This window comes from Anneissia japonica, unplaced genomic scaffold, assembly GCF_011630105.1.
Source record: "Anneissia japonica isolate Jap-2015-1 unplaced genomic scaffold, ASM1163010v1 scaffold287754_len4335492_cov202, whole genome shotgun sequence".
Classification (NCBI taxonomy): Eukaryota; Metazoa; Echinodermata; class Crinoidea; order Comatulida; family Comatulidae; genus Anneissia; species Anneissia japonica.
Genome location: NW_022705543.1, coordinates 330,985 through 353,352, shown reverse-complemented (window position 1 = coordinate 353,352; position 22,368 = coordinate 330,985). Strand labels below are relative to the sequence as shown.

Below are 22,368 nucleotides of genomic sequence, written 5' to 3'. Positions count from 1 at the left end.
AAAAAAAAAAAAAAAAAAAAAAAAAAAAAAAAAAAAAAAAAAAAAAAAAAAAATAATAATAATAATAATAATAATAATAATAATAATAATAATAATAATGGTGGTGGTTATAATGATATTGATGATGATGATGTTGATGGCGATGATGATGATAATGGCGGCGATGATGATGTCGATAATTTTTATTCATTTTCATTTCTAAATGTATCACCCTTTTAAAGTGAGGGACATTAATTTTTGTAAAGTATGCATGTGCTATTTCCCAGCAGAGGAGCTATTTTTTTCAACCATGGTGTTGTGTACGCCCCTTGAGGGGACCGGGTAGTGGCTGTACTGGTTACCAGTATGGGCGCAGATCATGGGGAGACGGGGGACACGCACTCTCCCCTACCCCCTCCTCGTCCCACTCACTTTTCAACCACAATGTAAATTTCATAATTAAAGTTAGAGTGCTGTACATCTTCTTATAGCGAGATTCCGGTATCTCTGCCCACTAACATCTGAATTATCTGTAATACACGACTCCAGTGTGCATGCCTTTATTATAATTTTGAGAAGTATGAGAAAAAGTATAATATTGGTTTTTGGCACACGAATACATCAAAGACAATTAAGTTTTATTTTCTATGGTACAATACAGAAGTTAATTAGATCTCTATCAATGCCGAAAATTGCAGATAAAAGATCAAGGTAATCATCATCAAAGACAATGTTTTTAAGTTTTGTTTTGGTACATCATGGATATTGAATAGAACTCTATGGTTGCGAAAAATCGATGATAAAAGATCATGAGAAATTTGTTGGAGCTTCATTCATACTTTATACTATATAAAAGTGTCATTTACGGCCATCTAGAAGTACTATTTCCTCAAATTCTCGTACCAGCCCATCCATGGTGGGGCTGAGGTGGGTATGACTCTCCCCCATCCCGCTCTTATAATGACCGGACCACTTGCAAAATGCTTCAGACAGCTATGACGGTCTCCCGCACTCCTGCAAGCAAGCAAGAATCTCCCGGAAATAAATCCATCTCATGTTTTCAATGTGTTTTATTATCAATTTTCTAAGGAAGTCACCATGTGTAGCAAAATCACCATGTGTAGCAAAATATAATTAAATGTGTTCAGAAATCTTTAATTATCAGTAGTGCAGCACATACAGGAAGAAAGCCGGCCAGGCCTCCTAAATATTTAAAAATTATGAAAAAAATGGGGTAAAAATGTATTGCGTAGCAGGGTACGCGCAGACTGTTGAATGTATGTTAACCAATCAAAAGCATCAGCAGCAAATCAAATTAAAGCGCTTTGTATCTAAGACACAGCACACATCGTAGGCAGGGCGTAATAGCCCAGTTAAATAGTTCAGTTTTCTTTGCTATAAAAATCACCTTTGTTGCAATTATGTCCAACTTTAGTGCTTCAAATCCGTATTTCTGGTGGACTAGTAGCGGAGATAAAAGAACAGCGTTTTGCAGGAAATAGCGGTAGTTATAAGGTATTGCCATGGTGATCAGACAAATAACTGATAGTTACACAAGGCCCCTGCTGAGTACGACTAAATACATTGATTTCTTGAACTCTAATGTTATTTACTGTCCTTTTTGTTTACTTTTACTACAGTACAGTATATCAGTTGCAAGTTTAAAGTGGCATGTACATGAGATACACTAGAGTGAAAAATGGTACTAAATATTGAAATCACAACACATTGATATCTTGTTACCATTTTCTCTCATTTTATTTATATAAATACAGCTACCCACTTGCATTGAAAATTGTTGTTAAGCAGTGAGTACAAAAGCGAACATAAGCAATTATGTAGCAAGAGAGCTTTCAAGCATTGTAACCCAGACTCTCACTGTGCTCGACACGCACGCAACCGATTATTTTTAGACGGCATTGCATCGTCTAGCAATCACAGGGAGTGGAGTTGGATACATTGTACGACAGTTGTGTACGACGCAGCAAGTGTCAGGCTTTAATTATACACGCCAAAATAGTTCAACTCTACAGCAGAATTGAGCAGAGGTACAGTCAATTCTTATAATAATCGCGTCATTAAGCTTTGCGAATTTATCGTCATCCACACAGGTGGAAAATTCCATCACATGTTGCTTAATTTTCAGTATCTAGAGCATAACTCAATTGCCATGGTTTGCTGAAATAAATATATTCAGGGTTCAATCAGATTGATGTTTGATCAGATATTGAAAAGGTATGCTTCTTTCACACCTGGTGAAACAAAGTATGCTCCATCAAAGTTTGATCAAATAGTAACCAACAAACAAAAGTCTGATCTGCTGTCACCTAGTTTTGCAAATACAAAAGGCAAGCCATGGACTTATTAACATCTACATTAAATAGGCTAAATATTCAAATGCTCAACTGTTTACAGAATGCATTTATTCTTTTCAGTATATAAAAGGTGGACACTGGTATAGACTCGCTGTACAAAATGTCGCCCTCATGGGTGCAGTTACCATCTATAATGATAAATACATGATTCTTACAAATATAAATCACTGTTGCCAGCAGTGAATTGTTAAGCACTATCAAATTTTCTATGACAAAAATCTGTTTGCCTATATATAGTCGTGAAGTGCCTATATATGATCGTGATGTGATGTCATCATGACCATATTTAGGCATGTCACATGTTTTTGTCAAATAAAATGTGATGGTCAAGACAGGGCCTTAAATTATCCTCAATCAGTCCATGCAGCTTCCTTGACTGAAAACCTAGGCAGAGAAAGACCAAACCAATACAGCTCAAGCCCCATAACTTAACATCGATGGCTGAAGTTAGGCCAGTAAGCACCAATCGATGTCTATATAGCCTTAGTGTGCGGACACAGAGTGGTGGTGGTGATGGGAACCGCTGCAGCAACCTCCACCGTGAGCGTGGGATTCTTTTTCCGCTAGTTTTTTGTGTAGCGTTTTCTTGCTGAGTATCTCATAATCGTACAGGTCAGGGTTCATCGGATCAAAGATGCTTGGTGATGTATCATCGATACTGTACCTAGAAAAAAAAAATCACATAAAGGCAATGTTGAATGTTGTTGATTATTGTTGTATAATGAGAGCCTTGAGATTCAAGGCAGATAATAAGTTGGAGGAAGGAATGTGAATGAGTGACTTAACAAGAGGTGAGTAATGAGTCTTAGAAACTTTTTAGGTTAGGGAAGGAATTATTAAACAAAAGTATTTCAGTGATAGGCTGCAAAATTGGAGAGAGCAGCTAGCTCAGTCGGTTGGCTAAACTGGTGATAACCACTGAGTGTGCTGAATAGTGGAGATCTCTCAGTCCCCAGATCAATTCCCATTGGTGCTCACCTTGAGTGTTCCCTATTCCTAGGTACAAATCCTGTAACAGCACAGGATTTTTTTTTTCTAACAAATAAAAAACATCTCCACTTTCCAGGCTTTGTAGTTAGGCCTAAGGCGTGGTGACAAAGCATAACATTATTTTAAGTGATTAAAGTGGTGCCTGAATATCAGCACACATTCTTTAAGCTAGAAGGGTCACCCTCTATAATAAGTTAAAAATGTAAAGAACAATACTTACTTCAAAGTCTTGGAATAAAAGTTATTTGCAACTTTATTTTCTTTGAATACAGTTAATACCACTTTTGACATCTTTGTTCTGTTAAGACAAAAGTTCATAATGAGAATTTTTAATTTTCAACATAAGTACCTAATACATATTTTATATATGTTACTCGTAAATTACATACTGATTAATGTTAACTAAAGCACCTAATCTGTGGAGAGAGCTAATCCACCTTTGCATACTCTTAAATTTGAAAAATTCCTTCTCTTATACTGTAGCTTGCTTCAAATTTTTATCTTGACAAGCACATTCAATCAAATAAATAAATAATATTTAAGCAGCAGGTTAGGATGCAGGCCTTCAAATTCCATGTTTAAGTTATCACAACCGAAACGCCACTCGCGGAGCTTCCTAATGAGACTTGAGGCCTACTAAGACGACGTTAAATGCCGTAGACCGATGTGATTTGTTGTTGTGTCTGGTCTATGTGAGTTCAATGTTAATGCAATAGGTCTGTATTTGGGACAGTTGCGTCGCAAAATATTAAATATGTTTAATATTCTCACAACAACCTAAGACTGTCCCTTACGATAAATTGTCGGGCTGCATCGTACAATGCTGTCTGAGTTGGGATTTAATTATGTGTAAATCATTGGTGTTTACGCTGTTGAATAAAATGAAGTCCAAAATTAAATAAAAAATGAAGTCACCATACTTGTTAGCTATCAGTTCCAGTATTTGCATCATAAATTTGCCAAGTCCCTTTCGCTGAACTTTGCTTTCTAGCTGAATTTCATAACTGAAAGAAAGTAGGAATGCATATAAAAGCTGCATCACAGCTTACAGTCTGTTGTATTAAAGGGCATTGTATATGTTATGGCTACATCATTGATGATGATTTATCTACTCTTCTTTACTTCCTTAAATTTGCATATATCTTTGCATACAGTACCTCTAGAATAATCTTGTATTAGCCCTTCCACAGTGAAACACCTGCTTTGGTTTACAATTTACATTAGTCTACCAATACAATTATCGATGCAATTGGTCAATTATGCGAAAAGGGGTATACAGGCCTTAGTGAAGTGATGTCAGTAACCCATGATGCATGGTTCAATTAGGGTAGGGGTATGTAGGTCATTAAGATTTTAGGGGAGTAAAGTCCCTACCCCAAGATGCATTAGTAGATTTAGGATGGGATGTGCAGATCATACTTATTGTAGTTTGAATAAACATTAAAAAATTATGGTAATGTATAATCACTCCAAACCTTCAAAAGATGAACTCACCAATATAAAACCTCTTCATCAAAATCCATATCAAATCTAAAATGTGAGAATCCAACTGCATTTCCATCTAAATCTTTGGCCAGCAGGAACCAGGATTTTTCATGAGTTATCTCCTCCCGCTTATCCCGTTCTCGCCATCCTCCCTGGCTCTTCTCATACCTATTAAAACAATGTAAGAACATGGTCACCATTTTCTCCTCTTAGCTAAGCTCAGTTGGCTAAACTTGTGGTAGCCACTGTGTGTGCTGAACCATGGAGACCTGTAGGTCCCCGGCTCAATTCCCATCGCTGCTCTCCTTGTATTTCAGTCCCATGCTCTCCTTGTATTGCAGTCCCATGTAACAACATGGTCACCATTTTCTCCTCTTGGCTTAGCTCTGTTGGCTAAACTTGTGGTAGCCACTGTGTGTGCTGAACCATGGAGATCTGTAGGTCCCCGGCTCAATTCCCATCGCTGCTCTCCTTGTATTTCAGTCCCATGCTCTCCTTGTATTGCAGTCCCATGTAACAACATGGTCACCATTTTCTCCTCTTAGCTTAGCTCTGTTGGCTAAACTTGTGGTAGCCACTGTGTGTGCTGAACCATGGAGATCTGTAGGTCCCTGGCTCAATTCCAATCGCTGCTCTCCTTGTATTTCAGCTGGAGGACTGAAATGCAAGTTATGATAGTGCACTGTCTTTCGGATGAGACGTCAGTCCCGTGTACACTATGGCCTGTATGCACATTAAAGAATGCAGTACACTATTCAGAAAAAAAGTAGGGGATTGTCTCCCAGTGCACTACCCAATCACCACCAGAAAGACACCACTGGAAATAAGTCTTCTTTAGACTTTCGTGGGTTATCCTTGGTCAGTACACCGAATAAAAATCTATAAGTATATGCAACTGCCCAGGTCCCCTAAAGAAATTCTAAAATGAAGCAATGGCAAACAGCAAACAGATGTAGATAGGCAGATATGAGAAGGAAGCCTTGGTCTTACACTGCAACCAATGACCGACTGACGGCTGCATGATTGTCGAATCAAATTCCACACCATGTGAGCATTAGATGACACGATGTCTGCTGATTGTCGGAGGCAGTCTAAACCAAACATCATTAAAAACGATCCATTACGCATGCGCCGTTTTGCAGCGTTCTTTATGGAATTGCATCGACCGATGACCGTCCTGAACAGTGTGTGCCCGGATGAAGATATATTTTCACAGTAGTAATAATAAAATAAGTATAAGTATAAAATCGAAGTTAAATCTACTTACAATGATTCCATGTTTGCCTTTAATAAGGCAAATGCCCAGTCAATCATGCACTTGTCAAGATCTGATACCTTTTTGGCTTCTAATACTAATGACAACCTGGCAACATTAAAATAAATCAAAGAGAGCTGTTTAAAAACTGTCAATGTGGAACAAAAACAAAAAAAAAAAACAATGAAAATAGGACCATACCAAAATAAAATTCAGCAGCTTGATTATACTTAGTGTAATTAAAATAATGCAAGATTTGAGGTATATTAAAAAAATATGGTACATTTCATTTCATTTTCATTTCATTTCATTTCTTTAGGCACGAGGGCCAAGGATATGCCAATAAGTGAACTTAATCACTGTCCTACGTGGCATATCCATTTAACAACAGGGGACCAGTACACCGGGGTTAACCCCCTACTCTTCTCGAATGATGTACTGGGTTCTTTAAAGTGCACACGAGCCAAATGCGTACACTGGGCCTACGATAAAGTCCTTATCCGAGAAGACTTGTTCCACCACCGGAACCATTGGCGAGTGAGCCGTTCGAACCAACGCCGATATTAGAGCTAAAGGTCACGGTGCCCCTGACTTAACCGCTCGGCCAATCAACTCGCCTTACATTCAAATCCCACAAGACACCCAAGATTATTTTTTCTCACAAAACTCCAGGGGGTTGGGTGGGAAGAGAGAAAAAAAATAGACAAGGAAAGAAAATAAAGGAGAAAAAGGAGAGCAGCATGGTACTCCAAAAGAAGCAATCTTTTGACTCAAATTCCATGAACCAGTGTCAAACATTTATAAAAAACAAAAAACTCTCAAGCACACCAACCCCCACCCCACCAATTCCCACTCCCGGTGCTTTTGCACATAGTATGATTTTTCTCTGGATTCACCCCTGCCACTCTCTAACCTTAAGTTAACAGAGCCTTATTCCATTACATTTCCATCCAGTAACTTAATAGATTTGTTCATAAATATAATCAATTCTGCACAAATTTATGCTTTCAGAGTAAACTCTACCAGGCTTACCCATTTCTTGCATATTTCTTGAAGGCAGTCAGTTCCACCATTGGGTCCTCAAGCTGATGGGCTGCTTCAACCACTGCCATTGACTCTGCATAACGAGCTTGCTCCTGATAAAATCAATATTAATAATTACTATAAATTAATAATTACAGTACTAATTAATGAAAATCATTGTTAAAAATATGGTAATGCTTACATGCACAACAGATAAATCTACAAAATTAAGTTAACAAATTGATCTAAACATTGTTTAGGAAATGTAATTCATTATTAATTAATAATTATTTGTTTTGTGAAGGGATTGCCACTTTAAAAAGTGATTAAGTTCAGTATTTGGCATATCCTTGGATTGTTCATGTAGTTCCTCTGGTGTAAGGCCTCCCCCCTACCGAATACAAAACTGGGGCAATTTTCTCGGGTGGGCTTATTACCGGGCTCCCCTTTTTAATCAAATGATAATTTAATTTTTTGGCACTGTATGCCTAATTTAAAGCCAATATTTGATGTTTCTTTTCTGAGAATATTTTTAAAAGTAAGACGGTGGGTTTTTGCTCAAGGAAAGGCTAGTACATGAAATTGGGCATCAAGTGGAGGGTTGGCTTTATACCCGAGGTGGGCTTATAACCAAGGAACTGTAAATCATTTGCATGTATGTAGGCTACCTCCTTCCGTTTCATCTTCTTCTCCTTTCCTTGTTTTGATTTTCTCTGCAATAAAAAGAAAACATAATTTTTTTTCGGAACTGATTACAGGCTGTATTACTATTTAGTAAATTAATAATAATAATAATAATAATAATAATAATAATAAATTTGCATATTATGCAGACTAGTGATTAATTGGTCATTTTTATCCAATCAGTTGTGTGCGAGGGGATACGACTGACCGTTGACCAGACATGGACAAATATTGATTGGATCAACCAGGCAAATTTAACATTATGCCTACCTACTTAGGCCTTAGGCCTAGATAATGGCCAGTGCCTAGGCTAGGACGTTATCTAGGCCTAGGGCCAGTATTAGGTAGCCTACTGTAACTTTAATTTAGCCTAGTTTGCCAGGCTAACACCGCATGGATTGACGGAGATACACCAATGCCTTGCTAGGCCCTATGCATGATGACTGACAGGAAGGAATTAACGATAAAAAAGGTAGGCTATATTTAGGGCCAGGCCCAGTCGGTCCCTAGCTAGGCAGAAGCAAACATCTCACTAGCTAGGCAGAAGCAAACATCTCACTGTCAATCAATTGACAATATTCGATATCCGACAAAACACATCAACAACAAGGAGGAAAGGAACGAACTAAAGACACACCGTGTGGTATGTAGCCTAGGCCCCTAGTAGTATTTAATAACAGAGTATACTTACGCCCATGTTTATTTACTATTTGCAGATTACAAAACTGTCTAAACTTAGTAGCAATAACAAAAGGAACGTCTTAACTTCGAAATACTGTACCCCTGTCCACGACACGGAAACCCTCTCGCAGTCGCAATGATGCCCATATAAAACCCCGCGAAATCTGATTGGACATTCGTTATGTTTGTTTGCTGTAATCTCTTCTTTTCTCCACTGAAAACCAAATAAGAGATATTCGGCCCCGGGATCGAAAGATCTGCGCAATGCAGAAACATACAAAATATTATAATAATAATAAACACTTTACTGTATTTAGTTTACAGAAAGAATTTGAATGTAGATTACAGTGTTACCTATTATGGTACTGATATCTGGTAAATGATTTTTATTGTGTCTGTATGTGTCTCAAAAATAAGTTTTTCGAAAAAAACAGAAAACAACTAGCCTACTATTTGTTAATACTGTACTGTACTGTACACAGTGTATTCATTTTACTTTTATTTATGACTTCATATCGGGTATTAGATTCGTATTATTATTTTTTTTTTTTTGAAAGAAACTGTTGTATGCCCAAATATAGTCATGATATGCCAACCATGTACCGTACTCGCGCGAATAAGCGGCCGGGCGCTTAAAATATTTTTTTGCACTTTCTGAGGGGCGCTTATTCAAACGGGGCGCTTATGAAAAATGAGTGGAACAGAGGGGGCGCTTATGGAAATAGATGAAAATCGAGGGGTTCTTATGGAAAAGTATTAAATTCAAGAGGCACCTATGAAAGAAAAGGACATTACGAATGGTGGTTAGGCGGAAAAAATAATCCTCCAGAGAACATGGCTCACAACAAGAATGCGTGATTATTTACATAGCAGCAAAATAGCAGATGCAATTAATGGTGGTGGGTAGTGGTTAGCTTGTTGGCCATCGGCCGATTAAGATTAACAGGGTGGCAGGATCAATGTATTTTTTCTTGAAAACTCAGATGAGAATGTGTTAAAGGTCGAAAAAAGAAAAAGAGGATAGACAAATATGTAAAAAGTGTAAAGTTGGAAATATACTGTCTGTCCAGGGATCGGAGCTCTCATGTCCAAGAGAAATATACTCATTTTGGTATTGACCTAAAAAAAAGAATGTGTTTCGCACTCTGCAGCAGTCCAGTATTGATTGGATTATTGACTTGCTAAAATGAAATCTTACGATATTATTGACGGGGGCGCTTATTCAAATGGGGCGCTTATTCAAACGGGGCGCTTAAGGAAATTTTCACGTTAGGAAGGGCGGTTATTCAAACGGGGCGCTTATTCGTGCGAGTACGGTATATGGTCATTATTATGGGTAATAATGCTAAGCGCATAGAGGTGTGATAATTTCTTGGCGGATGTACGGTAGTCATCACAAAACAAAATCCTTTAACGTCATCCCTCTTTATTCACCATTATTCTTGACCATACAATATTGAGTAATATACTAGGCCTATATACCAGATGGAAATTAACCATACAAAGGCAGATTCATCTAATCACTACAACACACTAAATATTAGTCTGAAGTTTGCTCATACAGCTATATTTAATTAAGAGCTCTATGCAGAAGATTCAAGCCCCCCCCCCATTCCCCCTCATAGTCTGAATAAGAAAAATCATTTCTAACCATCTAGAGCCCATCTAGAAGTGTCATACCCATAAACATGTTTTGTGCGTCAGCGCCGATCATGTCGGCAATGGGGCTTAGCCTTCCTTGTTCAAAACTGCCAAGTTTGGTTTACAGTGTCAGCTTAATTTAACCTTGTTATATGTAAGTTATAAATTGTATAACTTGAAATAACAAAACACCACTTGAAATGTTGGCAGTTTCATAAGAAATCTGAGTCAAATACTAGAATACAGTACAATATAGATTAATTTACTCCTGTTGTATGTACCTGTAGTTATAAATTATATACAGGTTACCTTGCTGCATCAGTCTTAAACTTTGTTAGTCAAACTTACCATACAATGTCAGCTTAATTTACCCTTGTTATGTAAGTTATAAATTGTATACCTTGAAATAACAAAACAACACTTGAAATGTTGTCAAATTCATAAGAGATCTGAGTCAAAAACTAGAATACAGTACAATACAATACAATGTAGATTAATTTACCCCTGTTGTATGTACCTTTAGTTATAAATTATATACCTTTGTGCAAATCAGTCTAAACTTTGTTAGTTAAAAGTACCATAGGAAAATCAGTCACAAATAAAACGTATTACAGCACAATCAACCTTGATTATCAACGCTGAATAGACAGGGGTACAAAACCCATAGAATTATAATTATTACTTGGATTTTCGGTATATTTACCATGTACACATTTCACAGTTCTGACAACAAAATCTTGTCATGCCATAGTGTATACTATAGAGGGCGCACTTCAGAATATTTTTTTTAAAGCATTTGAATTACAAGCTGCCAGTTTTGGGCCTTCAATGTAGCAAAACTTCCAATTGGTTTTTAATAACAATAATTACTGCAATTTTTAATACATTATTTTGTAGATCTAGTCCACTAGAGAAGTTAAACCAATTAACGTCAATAATAATAACCCTGAAAATAAATTCAAACACGAATAAAAACTTGTGCATGCTAACACAGCATTCATCAGTCACCGCATTGAGGAAAATTTATAAGGCACTACTGTATTTAAGGTTCACTTAATTAAAAAATTAATATTAATAACTACTGTATTATTAAGAAAACACAATGCGTACATCAATGCAAAAACATAAATAAACATAAATAATAATGCTACAATGATCTAAACATACACTGTTTCTATTGTTAATGCTATGTGCACTAAAACTAGGCAAAGGGAGGTGTGTGGCTAGTGCATAATGAAGCATGTAGTATTTAGTTGTGTGTGGGAGCAATTATGACCGAAAATTTTAAGACGTTGATACATTAGAAGGAATGGGCAAAGCAGTGTGTTTACTTGTTACAAGCAACCATAAGGTTATAGATTCAAACATAAAATGTGCTGATTACAGCTGCAACATTATAGAATTCTCCCCAGGGATCTGAATATGTTATTCCATTTATGTGTTTAATACAATGCTTGCGTTGTTGTCATTAAGCCATATATAAATCTAACATAAATTAATTATTTATTTATTTTGGCTTAAAGGCTGGTTATACCACCAAATGGCTGGCAAACGCCTTGTGAATAGAAATCAAAAAATTTTGCGGCTAAATAATAGTTACAAGCTACTTAAATTTAATAGTGAAATTCCAGTATTGAACCATCACTCCACCCTTACACATTACAACTCTGAGTCACGTCTCAGTAGAGAAATATGGGCTATTTTTATGAAACCCATCTAAACCTACACATAACAAAAATAACAGCATTTCAAATTCGACCCGGATTTGCTCCAAACATTTGCGTTTTGTGGAGTCCGAAACATAGTGCTGTCCATGTGTAAAAACATGCTTTATGGATTATATCATCTAAAATCTGGTAAATTCTTTGATGCCAGTTCTTCAGCGTTTACGTCTTCAAAGTTCCCAGTCAAAAACGTGTAATCATTGATTCACGACTCTTTCCAACTCCAACCCATTTGACTATAACAGAATGAAAAAAAATTTAATTTATAATCAGTGTACTAACGCCAACATACAGTATGTCAATGGCTGTCGGATGTCTGTAATTAGACAGCTACAACTACCAGAAGACGATGCTAAATGTATGTTAATGATGTCATTTCAGACTTGCAATTAAATTGTTACAAATATAGCACAAAAATACATTATTTTCAATAATAATATTTATGAAAGTGTTTACAGACCAGGGAACATTAAACATATCTACTTTAAATTTGATTGAATATTCATAATACAGGTCTCCATCTAATTAAAGCCTCCAATTAAAGATCAATTTTCTATGATCCCAAAAGACCAAAGCTGCTAAAGATCATGGAAACCCCTGTCCCAAAAGTGGTCTTGGTGTGAGACCTGTATATGGAATGGTGACAGAGTTTGGTGTGAAAATAAATTTATAGATATGTACCGTAAATCCTTGTATAAGCGCCGCTCTTGAATAAGTGCCACCCCAAACACAATTTTTTTCACTAAGTACCACTCTCGAAAAAGCGCCGCAGCGCACATTCAAGATTATTCTATTTTTAATAAGCACTACAGCGCTTAATTAAGAGTATGTTTTTACCCTGTGTGTAATGAAACAATTTGAGAAACAGGGTTTTTATAGTGTTTAAATGAATAAATAACACAATGAAGACACATGCATACAGTATCTTCATAAATGCATATTTATGATGTAGGGCCTATAGGTAACATGGGAACAGGCATGGAAAGCACCATGCCAATATCTTCTTAATAAGCGCCGCTCTTGAATAAGCCCCGCACTGAAGCTTCCAAAAATCTTATAAGTGCCGCAGCTCTTATTCAAGGATTTAAGGTATGCCAGGAATAATGTAGAATTTGGAAAGAATGGGTAAATTATGGTAAATTTGAAAGAGGTTAATGATTCTCTTACTTGGGCAATTGATTAGTTCCTCTACCTTCTTCACATAGGCTTGGGCTTTCACTGGAAGCTCTTCAAAAATACGGACGTTTTCCGTTGACGTCTTCCAGCCGGGCATGGTCAAGTACTCCACCTCAACCTCCTTAAGTACATCTTGGTGAGCTGTGGAGATAATACCATTCATAATAATTCTGGTGTAAGCACAGAACTCCCTTCTTATTCATGTCAAATGTGCCCATTGTAACTGGGGTAGGTGAGGCTCCTAATTTTGTTTGGTTATTGATAAGGTCCAGCCTAAGGCAATCTACAGCAAGTCCTTGTTCATACCGCTTTGCACCAATTCCCTTCTTACTTTCTGAACTTAGCCCCTTTAATAAAGTCATTGTGCTGCTGCTCTGTACATTTTCTAAAACATACACTGGTCATTTTATTGATGAGATTAACTCCCATCATTCTCTCCATTGGAATCCTACAGCTGTATGGCCACACACACTCCTCCAGATGGTCATCAATACTTTGCTTCTGTTCCCCGTCTTTATTCTCACTCACTCGTCTTTATTGTTTGTTTTAAAATATAACCAAATTATCTAATAATATCTACCTGGAAAAGAGTCCAGAACTTTGCCTCTGACTTTGTATGCAACTCCAATTTTGACCTCATCAAACACATCAAGAATATCAAGCTTGGTCATGGCTAACCTGAATAAAAAAAAAAATATAAAAAAAAAAACACCAAATAAAATCTTTCCATTCACTCACATAGGCTAGTTGGTAGCATAATTTGCAAAAATAAACTACATGCTTTCTTAACACATTTAATGGGGAGATGCAGTATTTAACATTTTATTAAAAAAATATAGAGTATCAATTTTATTTTCAACTTTTATTAGAATTGCTGTCTGAGGTAACTAGTAAAACTAGTAGAATTTCCAAGATCAAATTCAGGGATATATCACTTACGCAGTAAATCCATTTATCATTCTAGTGTAGTTGAGCAAAACGGTGTCCATCCACCCACATCGTCTCTTACGCTTTGTTGTTACCCCCCATTCATGTCCACGATTTTGAAGTGTATCACCCAATTCCTAATATAAAGGCAAAGTACACCATATTAGCATAAATATTATCAACTGATTAAATTAACTTTTATTCCATATTTAAGAATTGATTATTCTGAGGCTCAGAATATTTATATCACAGTAAACAATGCAATAGAAAGTGGGATAAGTTGTTATCAGATGTAATTCCCATCTATAATGAATCTCAAAAACAACAATATACTTATTATTTTTGTTATCTTAAATTAAATGATAAAGATTTTAGACTTACGTCACACAGTTCTGTTGGAAATGCTCCATCACCAACACGCGTTGTGTATGCCTTCGTCACACCATACACGTTACCGATACTACATGCTGGTATACCAAGTCCAGTCATCACACCACCAATAGAGCAATTAGAAGATGTAACATAGGGGTAGGTACCTGTAAGATACAACAAACAAAAATAAATTGTCATGTTCTAGGACCAGGGCCCTCATTGTGGAGAAGTATTCTCCCACACCCTTATCAGTGAGCTCAACAACAATTTGTTGCGAAGAAACAAAATTCATGTAATTTTGAATACATAAGCGTTTCAAAATCCCAAATTTTCAGAGCTTCCAGGGGAATCGCCCTGTCCCTGCCTACACTGACCACCACCATGTTGAAGACATTTATCCCTTGTGTTGGATTCATTGGCTCTTCTCCCCCATCATCCCCATCAGTAGTATATTCAGTAGTATTACCAGGCCAAAACAAGGCAACAACAGGCAGTGCTGAATTTGAAGGTTTACATGAAAAACAACTCACCAAAGTCAATGTCCAACATTGTTGCATTGGCGCCCTCTACCAGAATCATGTTCTCTTTATCATCCTTCATGGCCTCATGAATCAGGAATATGGTATCTGTTACCATAGGTGAGATCATTTTAGCAAATTCCTAAAAAAATGTGGAAATGGTATTTTATTATTTTGGCTAAATAAAAATAAAATATAGGTGAGCAGGAATAACAAGTATTACAATTATCATCAAAGGGAAGATAAGGAGAAATTTTGCAATTTATCGAAGTGGCATCGGTGGTTAAGACGCTTAAATTTCTAAGCCGTATAATGGGACTTTTGAGAGCATCTTTTGTGTGTGTGTGTGTGTGTGTTGTAAAAGGATTGTCACTTAAAATGTCTCTTTCAAATGATGGAACGCTCATGTAACTTTTTGGAGTGTCAATCAAACACATATGCTGTCCCAGAAATGCATGTGTTTACATACATTTAAGTTACTGTTCTGTTGGACTTTAGCAACAATATCCCAGGGGGCGGGGCTTAGTGAAACGGTCCACTGCACACATTGTGGCTACGGTCCATTGCACACACTGTGGCTACCTTCCACTACTTTAGCTGCCTCAGATATGCTCCTCTATATAAGAATGCTTGATTAAAGGAGACAAATAACAATTAACCTTTGTTAGTTATTCATCAATTTAATGTGCTTAGGTAGTACAAATATTAGATCTAGGTGATAATTATTCTTAATCAAAACCTACTTACCTTATATCGTTCTAATTCTTTTTCCGTATCAACTTCTAAATCTGGAAATGTTCGTTTAGAGACACAGACAAGATTTCTGAATCTAGAATACAAATTATTTGTATAAAACAAGTTATAAAATCGGAATATATATTTTAGTGCCTCCCACTGTGAAGATTATCTATATATTTGAATATTTTTATTTTATTATCTATGTATTTATTTATTAATTAATTTTTAATTTTTCACTTTTTGAAGAGTAGAAATTCTGCTTGTTGGTACATTGGGCTTTTAATCCATTTCTATTTGAATATTTTGTATTATCCATATATAATCTTATATGATTGCAATAAAATGAATTATGAATTATCTAAAAGGCCTCTAGCACCTAACACTATCATTATACTACATATACTTGGTTTTAAAAAATAAATAAATAAGTTAGATTCTTACTTTTCAGAAAATTTATCAAAATTTCCAAGAAGGTCACAGATCCTAAGCCCAGACCGACTTGCCTTAGATGAATATGTTGGACCGATTCCTTTCTTTGTTGTACCAATACTGTAAGAAAAGAACACAAAAATATGTTACAGGATAAACAAAATATACATAAATTAAAAGACTGTTTTAATGGTACTAGTCATTATTTTTTACCTGTTCTTGCCTTTTTCTTTCTCCTGCAATCCATCAATTTGTTGATGCAAATCAAAAACTAGGAAAAATAACATAGGATTAATCAATAAAATGAATTTTATATAGCGCCGGTATCCATTAGTAATGTTCAAAGGTGCTCCACTAGGTTAAATTTGAAATGCTTTCGAGAACAGGTAGGCTTTCAAATTTGTTTTAAATATTGACGTTTGTGAAGTTTTTATGTCCATGGGTAAAGTATGCCATATAGTGGGTGCTGCACAAGAAAATGTACGATGATCATATGACTTAAGTTTCCCCTTAGGGGTATGAAGGAGGAGTCTGTTAGATGAACACATACATAATTTAGTACGAGTCTGTTGATTACTTTTCTAATGAACCCTTCAACAATAGCTTCAGCATTTGTTATTTAGATATTGTCAAGTTCAATACCTAAATATTTTACCTTTGAAGATGCTTTGATTTCTGGACCTTTAACTTTATGCTCATATTTATCTATTCTTTAACTTTATAATTTGAACCAAAGACAATAAGTTTGTTTTTACCAACGACATGTTATTATCAACTAGCCATTCATAGCACTGTTCTAGATTTTCACTTAAATTTTCCTTAACTTTGTTGAGAGACTTATTTGGAAAAATGTAAGCACTGTCGTCTACATATTGTAATAAAAGAAGGTTTTAAACAGCAATTAACATGTCATTGACATAGCACAATATAACCATGGGCCAAGGAGGCTTCCTTGAGGCACTCCTGTATTGATGGTCATTTGATCAGAAATGGAATTATTAATCTCCACGGCCTGAGTTCTATTTTTAAGATACAATTAAAACCAGTTGATTGATGACTCCAAGGGCACCTAATTTAGAACACAACTTATGACTGACACTGTTAAATGCCTTTTGGATGTCCAAAAGGACCATTCCAACATGAAGTCAAAAACAGCCAATCAACAGTCAGAAAAAAAAACAGCCAATGAACAACTTTAACAGAAATAAAGTGTCATATGATAGGGAAACGCAGAATAAGAACAATGGCACAAACCATAATAGATTACACTGTAAAAGAAAATTTTTAATAAAAGCCAAATTTTATACAACCAGGATTTTCAATCTTTTCATAATATTAATTCCCCACCACCCTGTTTGTGAATCTTTGATTACGTTATACATCAAAAAGCCAAGAAGACAATATTATGCATATCCTTATTAGCACAGTAACACACAAGATACTCTTAGACTCACTATGAGGTTTATGGAGTGAAGTTGTGTTTAGTCGTGAAAAAAAAAAATCCTGTTACCATAACAGGAATTGAACCCAGGACCCTGGGATTGGAAGGCAACAAACCTAGAAGGCAAGCATCTTAACCACCATGCATATTCAATTCCTGGGGCACTATTATTTATTAATGCAGCTGTAATCAGTGAATTAGCATTCAAATCAGGTAACCACCTACATTCCTGGATGGAGTTTAAAAAAAACGTGCTTAGCTTAAGGACAAGTGCAAACAAATTTGTTGCATTACTGAAGACTTTATTCTACTGGACGCCCAAAGGCTTACAGATAAGCCACATTTCTATGCATTGATATACAGGTCTATTACCGAGATTTTTGAATCTTGATTGCTAGGTTGGAAATCATTGACAATAAGGGAAAACCGTTTTCTGTTGACAAAGATATAGCACTACCCCCATACAGTACTAACTAAGATAGAAGAATAACCCATAACTTGCAGCGTCAGTGTGTTGAATTGAATATGGCCGTGGTCCATGACTACTTTAGCAGCCCATAGAGAGGCGCTTAGTTCACATTATTCCACAACGACAGGAGCTCTTCCGAAAGATGCAATGGGTTTTTTTTAAAGTGCACACTGAACCTCCACTTTAAGTCCTTATAAGAGACTTGGTTCTACCAACTGAGCCCTGGACGAGGAGTAGCTCGCACCAGTGCTGATGTTAAGTATGTAGTTAGCAGTGCCACTGACTTGCCTCTTGTCCACTCAACTCTATACTTACCACCATTTTAACTACCACTGATAGAAAATGTTGGCACATGGCTTGTTATTTGCAAATCATACACAAATGTAATATAAATACCTAGATGAGCCCTGTTTGAAATAAGAAGCCGGTCCTGCCAATTCACCAAACCCTTTTTGGCGGCCTTCTCACCCTCTTCAAATAATCCTGGCAAGTGTATAACCACACCATTACCTATGTAAGATAAAGTACCAATAATAAAGTGAGTATTGGTAAGTGTAATGATTGGTGGAATACACCAGAGGGAAGGGTAAGGGAAAATATACATGTGTCCTTGGATTAAAAATAATGTCCAACCTCGTAATTCACTTTATTGTACATTTCAAACCACCTTCGGGATGGTCTGAGGTTTCAGTGTCTAATTATAGGATAGGCTTTGTATTATAGATGTATTGTCCCATGCCAAATACCCCAAAAAAAAAATCATAAATTTTTTTTTTTAAATTAACTATCAATTTAAACATAGAAATTAGTGTATCTAAAAAATGTAATTTTTTTTGTCAGTATTTAGGTGTTAGAGGGCGCGCTGCATGTTAGGGGGGTCCCAAGTTTCCCAGAAGTTGTAGGAGTCTCCAGGAAATCAGGACAGCCTCCCAAATTCTGTAAGCAAGCAAAAATCACCTAGAAAATAACCCATCTCCTGCAAATTCATAATATTTGCATGTTTTTGCTATGTTCAAAAAGCTTTACTTAACCACATCTACGGAAGGGATTTCTTCCAATATGGGACCCATGATGTTATACATAATATACTGGATAATGTTACCTACCAATAACTGATGTACAGTTTTTGTTTATGATGCCACTTGGGAGAAGATGGAAATCATATTCTTTGCCATCAGCCACCACAGTATGCCCTGCATTGTTACCACCCTACACCAGAAAACATTGAATGAAAAAAAACAAAAACAAACAAATTCATAGGGGGATAATCTAGGCATGTGATAAATAATAAAGCAAAGCAAACTCATGAAATACCATAAAATGTAAAGTATTTGAATTGCATGGGTGACACATCAAAAATTTAACTAGGCCTAGCTTAAATTTCCGCAGAATCGTAAATAATGCATATTATATTTGTTATACAGTAAGAATTAGGTCAAGGCCTACATTTGAGCAAAATCTGGAAATCATTCCCATTGTAATTAACAATAATTTTGCATGTGCATGTATTTTTACTAAATGTTCGAGAAAATATCAAAATTTGTTTATAGAATATGTTTCTTCTTCAATTTCTAATTAATTTGAATTAGAGTAATTAAAAATTTGATCGTTATTATTGTAACACAATACCCTTGAAAGAAAAGGTGCCACCGTCAATAATGAATCGTCTAAAAATACACTTTCTATTCAGAAAGCAACTATTCTGACACTTTCCTACAATAAATATATATTCAATTTACATACTGACAGCCAGGCTTGGAAAAAATTTGTTTGTGCCTCCGACCATGAAGATTATATTGATCAAATGCCTCCAGGAACAACGTTATCTTTACACTATTATAGCGAAACAGCAGTACATTTAGTGGTTTGGAGAAAGCAAAAATATTCTATTTATGCATTAAATTGTGATGTGCAAAAAAAAATGCCTCCGAGTTAAAGGTCAATGCCTCCGACCGCCGGTCACGTTAATAATAATAATAATAATAATAATAATTTAGCATTTATATAGCGCTCTTTATCGGAGTCTCACAGCGCTAAAAAGTATTTTAAGTGCTCACCAAAAAAGGTGAGTTTTAAGAAGAAATTTGAATTGAGAAAGAGCTGGAGCATAACGGATGAAAGTGGGAAGTTATTTAGTTATTATATTGACATATTTAAATGTAAAATTGATTTTTTTTTTGTGGCTGAAAGGAAATCATTTGTTACCAATTTTGCTAGAAGCCACCTTTGCTGTTTACAAAAATGAAAACAAACCCTGACATAACCGTTGAACTTCCTGTTTCAGCGGTGACCCGCACAGTCAGCAAGCTTGAATACTTCAATAAAAAAGCAAAAAATTTATACCAAATATACCTATATTATTGTAATTTTTCTTCTTTTTCTTTACACCAACTGGATTTTCAAAGATACTACGTGCCATTTTTAAACAACCGCTAAACGGATTATGATGAATTATGGATTTTACATCGCGGGTTAAGTTAGGCTTCTCATGCTACTGAGAGGGCGCTAAGTAGGGCTACAATTTGGCTAAGCTCCCTCGAGGTGAAATTTTATATCATTTTTATCTTCCAAAGTTCTTGATCAATAAATTCAAAATTAGATTTTTTTTATTTGTAAAGGAGTAAGTTTTACTAATGTGGTGATTTTTTTTATTCTGGCTGTTGAGTCAGGATTTTATTTTAATTATTCATAAAAATTAATCATTAAATTATTAATTTTTAAAATTTTGTTTTTATTTTCACAACACTAAATAACTTATTTAGAAAAAAAGTTGTTTAATATATTTCGATTGCTATTACAGTAAACATTATTTTATTACTCTTATAGATAAAAGACTGCCCCAGCCAACACTACTGTACTTTAGCCACACTGTAAAGTAAGGCCTGTGAGGGGAATATAACCACCACGCAAAAATTAGGCCTAGAAATCCATCTTCAGATTTTGCTGAAAATTAGGCTTTGACCTAATCTTGTTATAATCAATGTATTATGCAGTACAGTAGTTACGATTCTGTGCACCTAATTTCCTAGCGATTTTCTGCACAAATTTGAGCTACTTTTTGAGGTATCATCGCAATTAAAAACCTTTACAGTATGGTACTTTTTATCTTAAATATCTACTAAAAAAAATCATATTTTTACAATACATGGTGATGGTGTAGGCCCAGGGCCTACAGTACAGCCTATGATGAGTAACTAAAATTCTAAAGTAGGGGCCTAGGGCCTAGTTAGAACATTATTACAATGGTCCTAGGCTAGGCCTATATATTATAAATAACAACTCTCTGCCCATCATCATGGCATAAGGTCTCTCCCTCCTCCTACAATTTCCTATTCATTCTTTCTACTTGTTTGACCTGCTCTGAAAAACGAGATTTTGAGTGGTTAAAAAAGCTACAATTTTTGCTACTAGGCCTAGGCCCTAGGCTGGTAATCCTTCACGTAGGTTTCAGCATATCTCAGGGGCCCGGCCCCCCCCCCTTTTGGGAGGTAAAAAAAAGAAAAAAAAAAGAAAAAAAGAAAAAAAAAAAAAAAAAAGAAAAAAAGAAAGCAAAAAAAAAAAGAAAGAAAAAAAAAAAATGATAGCCCACAACGCCTCAAAAGTTATTTTTGGGCGTCTAGAACACAAAATTTTCGCGGGGGAATCCCCCGGACCCCCTAGGCTAGGTCATTGTTGTCTCGATCAGCCCAAATTTCGCCCCCCCCCCCCCCCCCCTTTTTGGACATCTCTGGATCCGCCCCTGTATCTAGACCTAACTATGCTTAGGGAGTGCTAGGCCTAGGCTAAGCTTCTATCTTAGACCAGGCTATAATTGAGATAGGTGCCACTTGGAGAGGTAGAAATTCTCATATGGTTTTTCTAGACCAGTTTTTTATGGGGAATTAGAATATGTGAGGTAAAAGGGGTGTAACTTGAGAACTTTCGCGTGAGGGCGCTTTTTCAAAATGGCCGCCAAAATCCAATAAACTACATATACTGTATATGGGTAAAATAAGCACAGAAGAGGTAGGTTTGACCAACTTTTGAATATGTAATGATAGAAGTAAATTATAACTAGTTAAAGTTATTAATGTGAAGATTTCGGGGGGTAATTGAGGGCGCTTTTTAAAATGGCCACCAAAATTCAATAACAACTTAACAGCAGCTTCAATACCCTAGATAAATTCGTTTAATTTAAAAACATGAATGTAATATTATTGCTGTTGACTTTTTAAACCTAAAACAACATATTTTAGGGGTGTAAGCTAACTCACTTTTGAAAATGTAAGTAAAAATGCCCCCTTATATTAGCCCTTTTCTGTTTTAAAGAATGGAAAATATCACTAGAATCCTAAAAAAAATTCCAGCTTCCTTACAAATATCCGGTTGTTTTTTATTATTTCTGTGTGCTATACAAGGTATTCCAGACAACTACCACAATTTTCATGTATGAAGAAGGCATCAATTCATTTACTACATATT

General features: G+C 35.9%; 2 protein-coding genes across 2 annotated transcripts in view; both read right to left on the bottom strand.

Moving 5' to 3' along the window:
- Window positions 1-1,587: 1,587 nt before the first annotated feature.
- On the bottom strand, window positions 1,588-8,638 carry LOC117105773 (N-alpha-acetyltransferase 40-like). Its single transcript, XM_033247055.1, has 8 exons — window positions 8,483-8,638; window positions 7,776-7,820; window positions 7,117-7,220; window positions 6,097-6,192; window positions 4,839-4,997; window positions 4,265-4,348; window positions 3,565-3,642; window positions 1,588-3,018 (listed from the first exon to the last, which is right to left on the bottom strand). Exons 1-8 carry the CDS (start codon window positions 8,486-8,488, stop codon window positions 2,838-2,840), a joined length of 753 nt encoding a protein of 250 aa, XP_033102946.1. The 5' UTR covers window positions 8,489-8,638; the 3' UTR covers window positions 1,588-2,837.
- Window positions 8,639-9,878: 1,240 nt separating this feature from the next.
- LOC117105686 (adenylosuccinate synthetase-like) overlaps window positions 9,879-22,368 on the bottom strand; it is a 13,822-nt gene continuing 1,332 nt past the window's right edge. The window contains exons 2-12 of the mRNA XM_033246912.1: window positions 19,014-19,116; window positions 18,304-18,417; window positions 16,211-16,268; window positions 16,010-16,117; window positions 15,578-15,659; window positions 14,843-14,972; window positions 14,322-14,476; window positions 13,953-14,077; window positions 13,594-13,691; window positions 13,005-13,154; window positions 9,879-12,073 (exon numbers count right to left, since the gene is read on the bottom strand). Coding sequence (XP_033102803.1) covers window positions 12,021-12,073; window positions 13,005-13,154; window positions 13,594-13,691; window positions 13,953-14,077; window positions 14,322-14,476; window positions 14,843-14,972; window positions 15,578-15,659; window positions 16,010-16,117; window positions 16,211-16,268; window positions 18,304-18,417; window positions 19,014-19,116 — 1,176 coding nt within the window. The 3' untranslated portion in view covers window positions 9,879-12,020. The remainder of the gene's footprint in view (window positions 12,074-13,004; window positions 13,155-13,593; window positions 13,692-13,952; window positions 14,078-14,321; window positions 14,477-14,842; window positions 14,973-15,577; window positions 15,660-16,009; window positions 16,118-16,210; window positions 16,269-18,303; window positions 18,418-19,013; window positions 19,117-22,368) is intronic.

Bases quoted from the DNA above. Each gene is read 5' to 3' on its own strand.
- LOC117105773 (XM_033247055.1), bottom strand. The intron at 6,193-7,116 runs GTAAGCCTGGTA...TAATGTTGCCAG, and splicing joins AAGAAATATGCAAGAAATGG to GTTGTCATTAGTATTAGAAG. The intron at 3,643-4,264 runs GTATGGTGACTT...TTGTCTTAACAG, and splicing joins CTGGAACTGATAGCTAACAA to AACAAAGATGTCAAAAGTGG.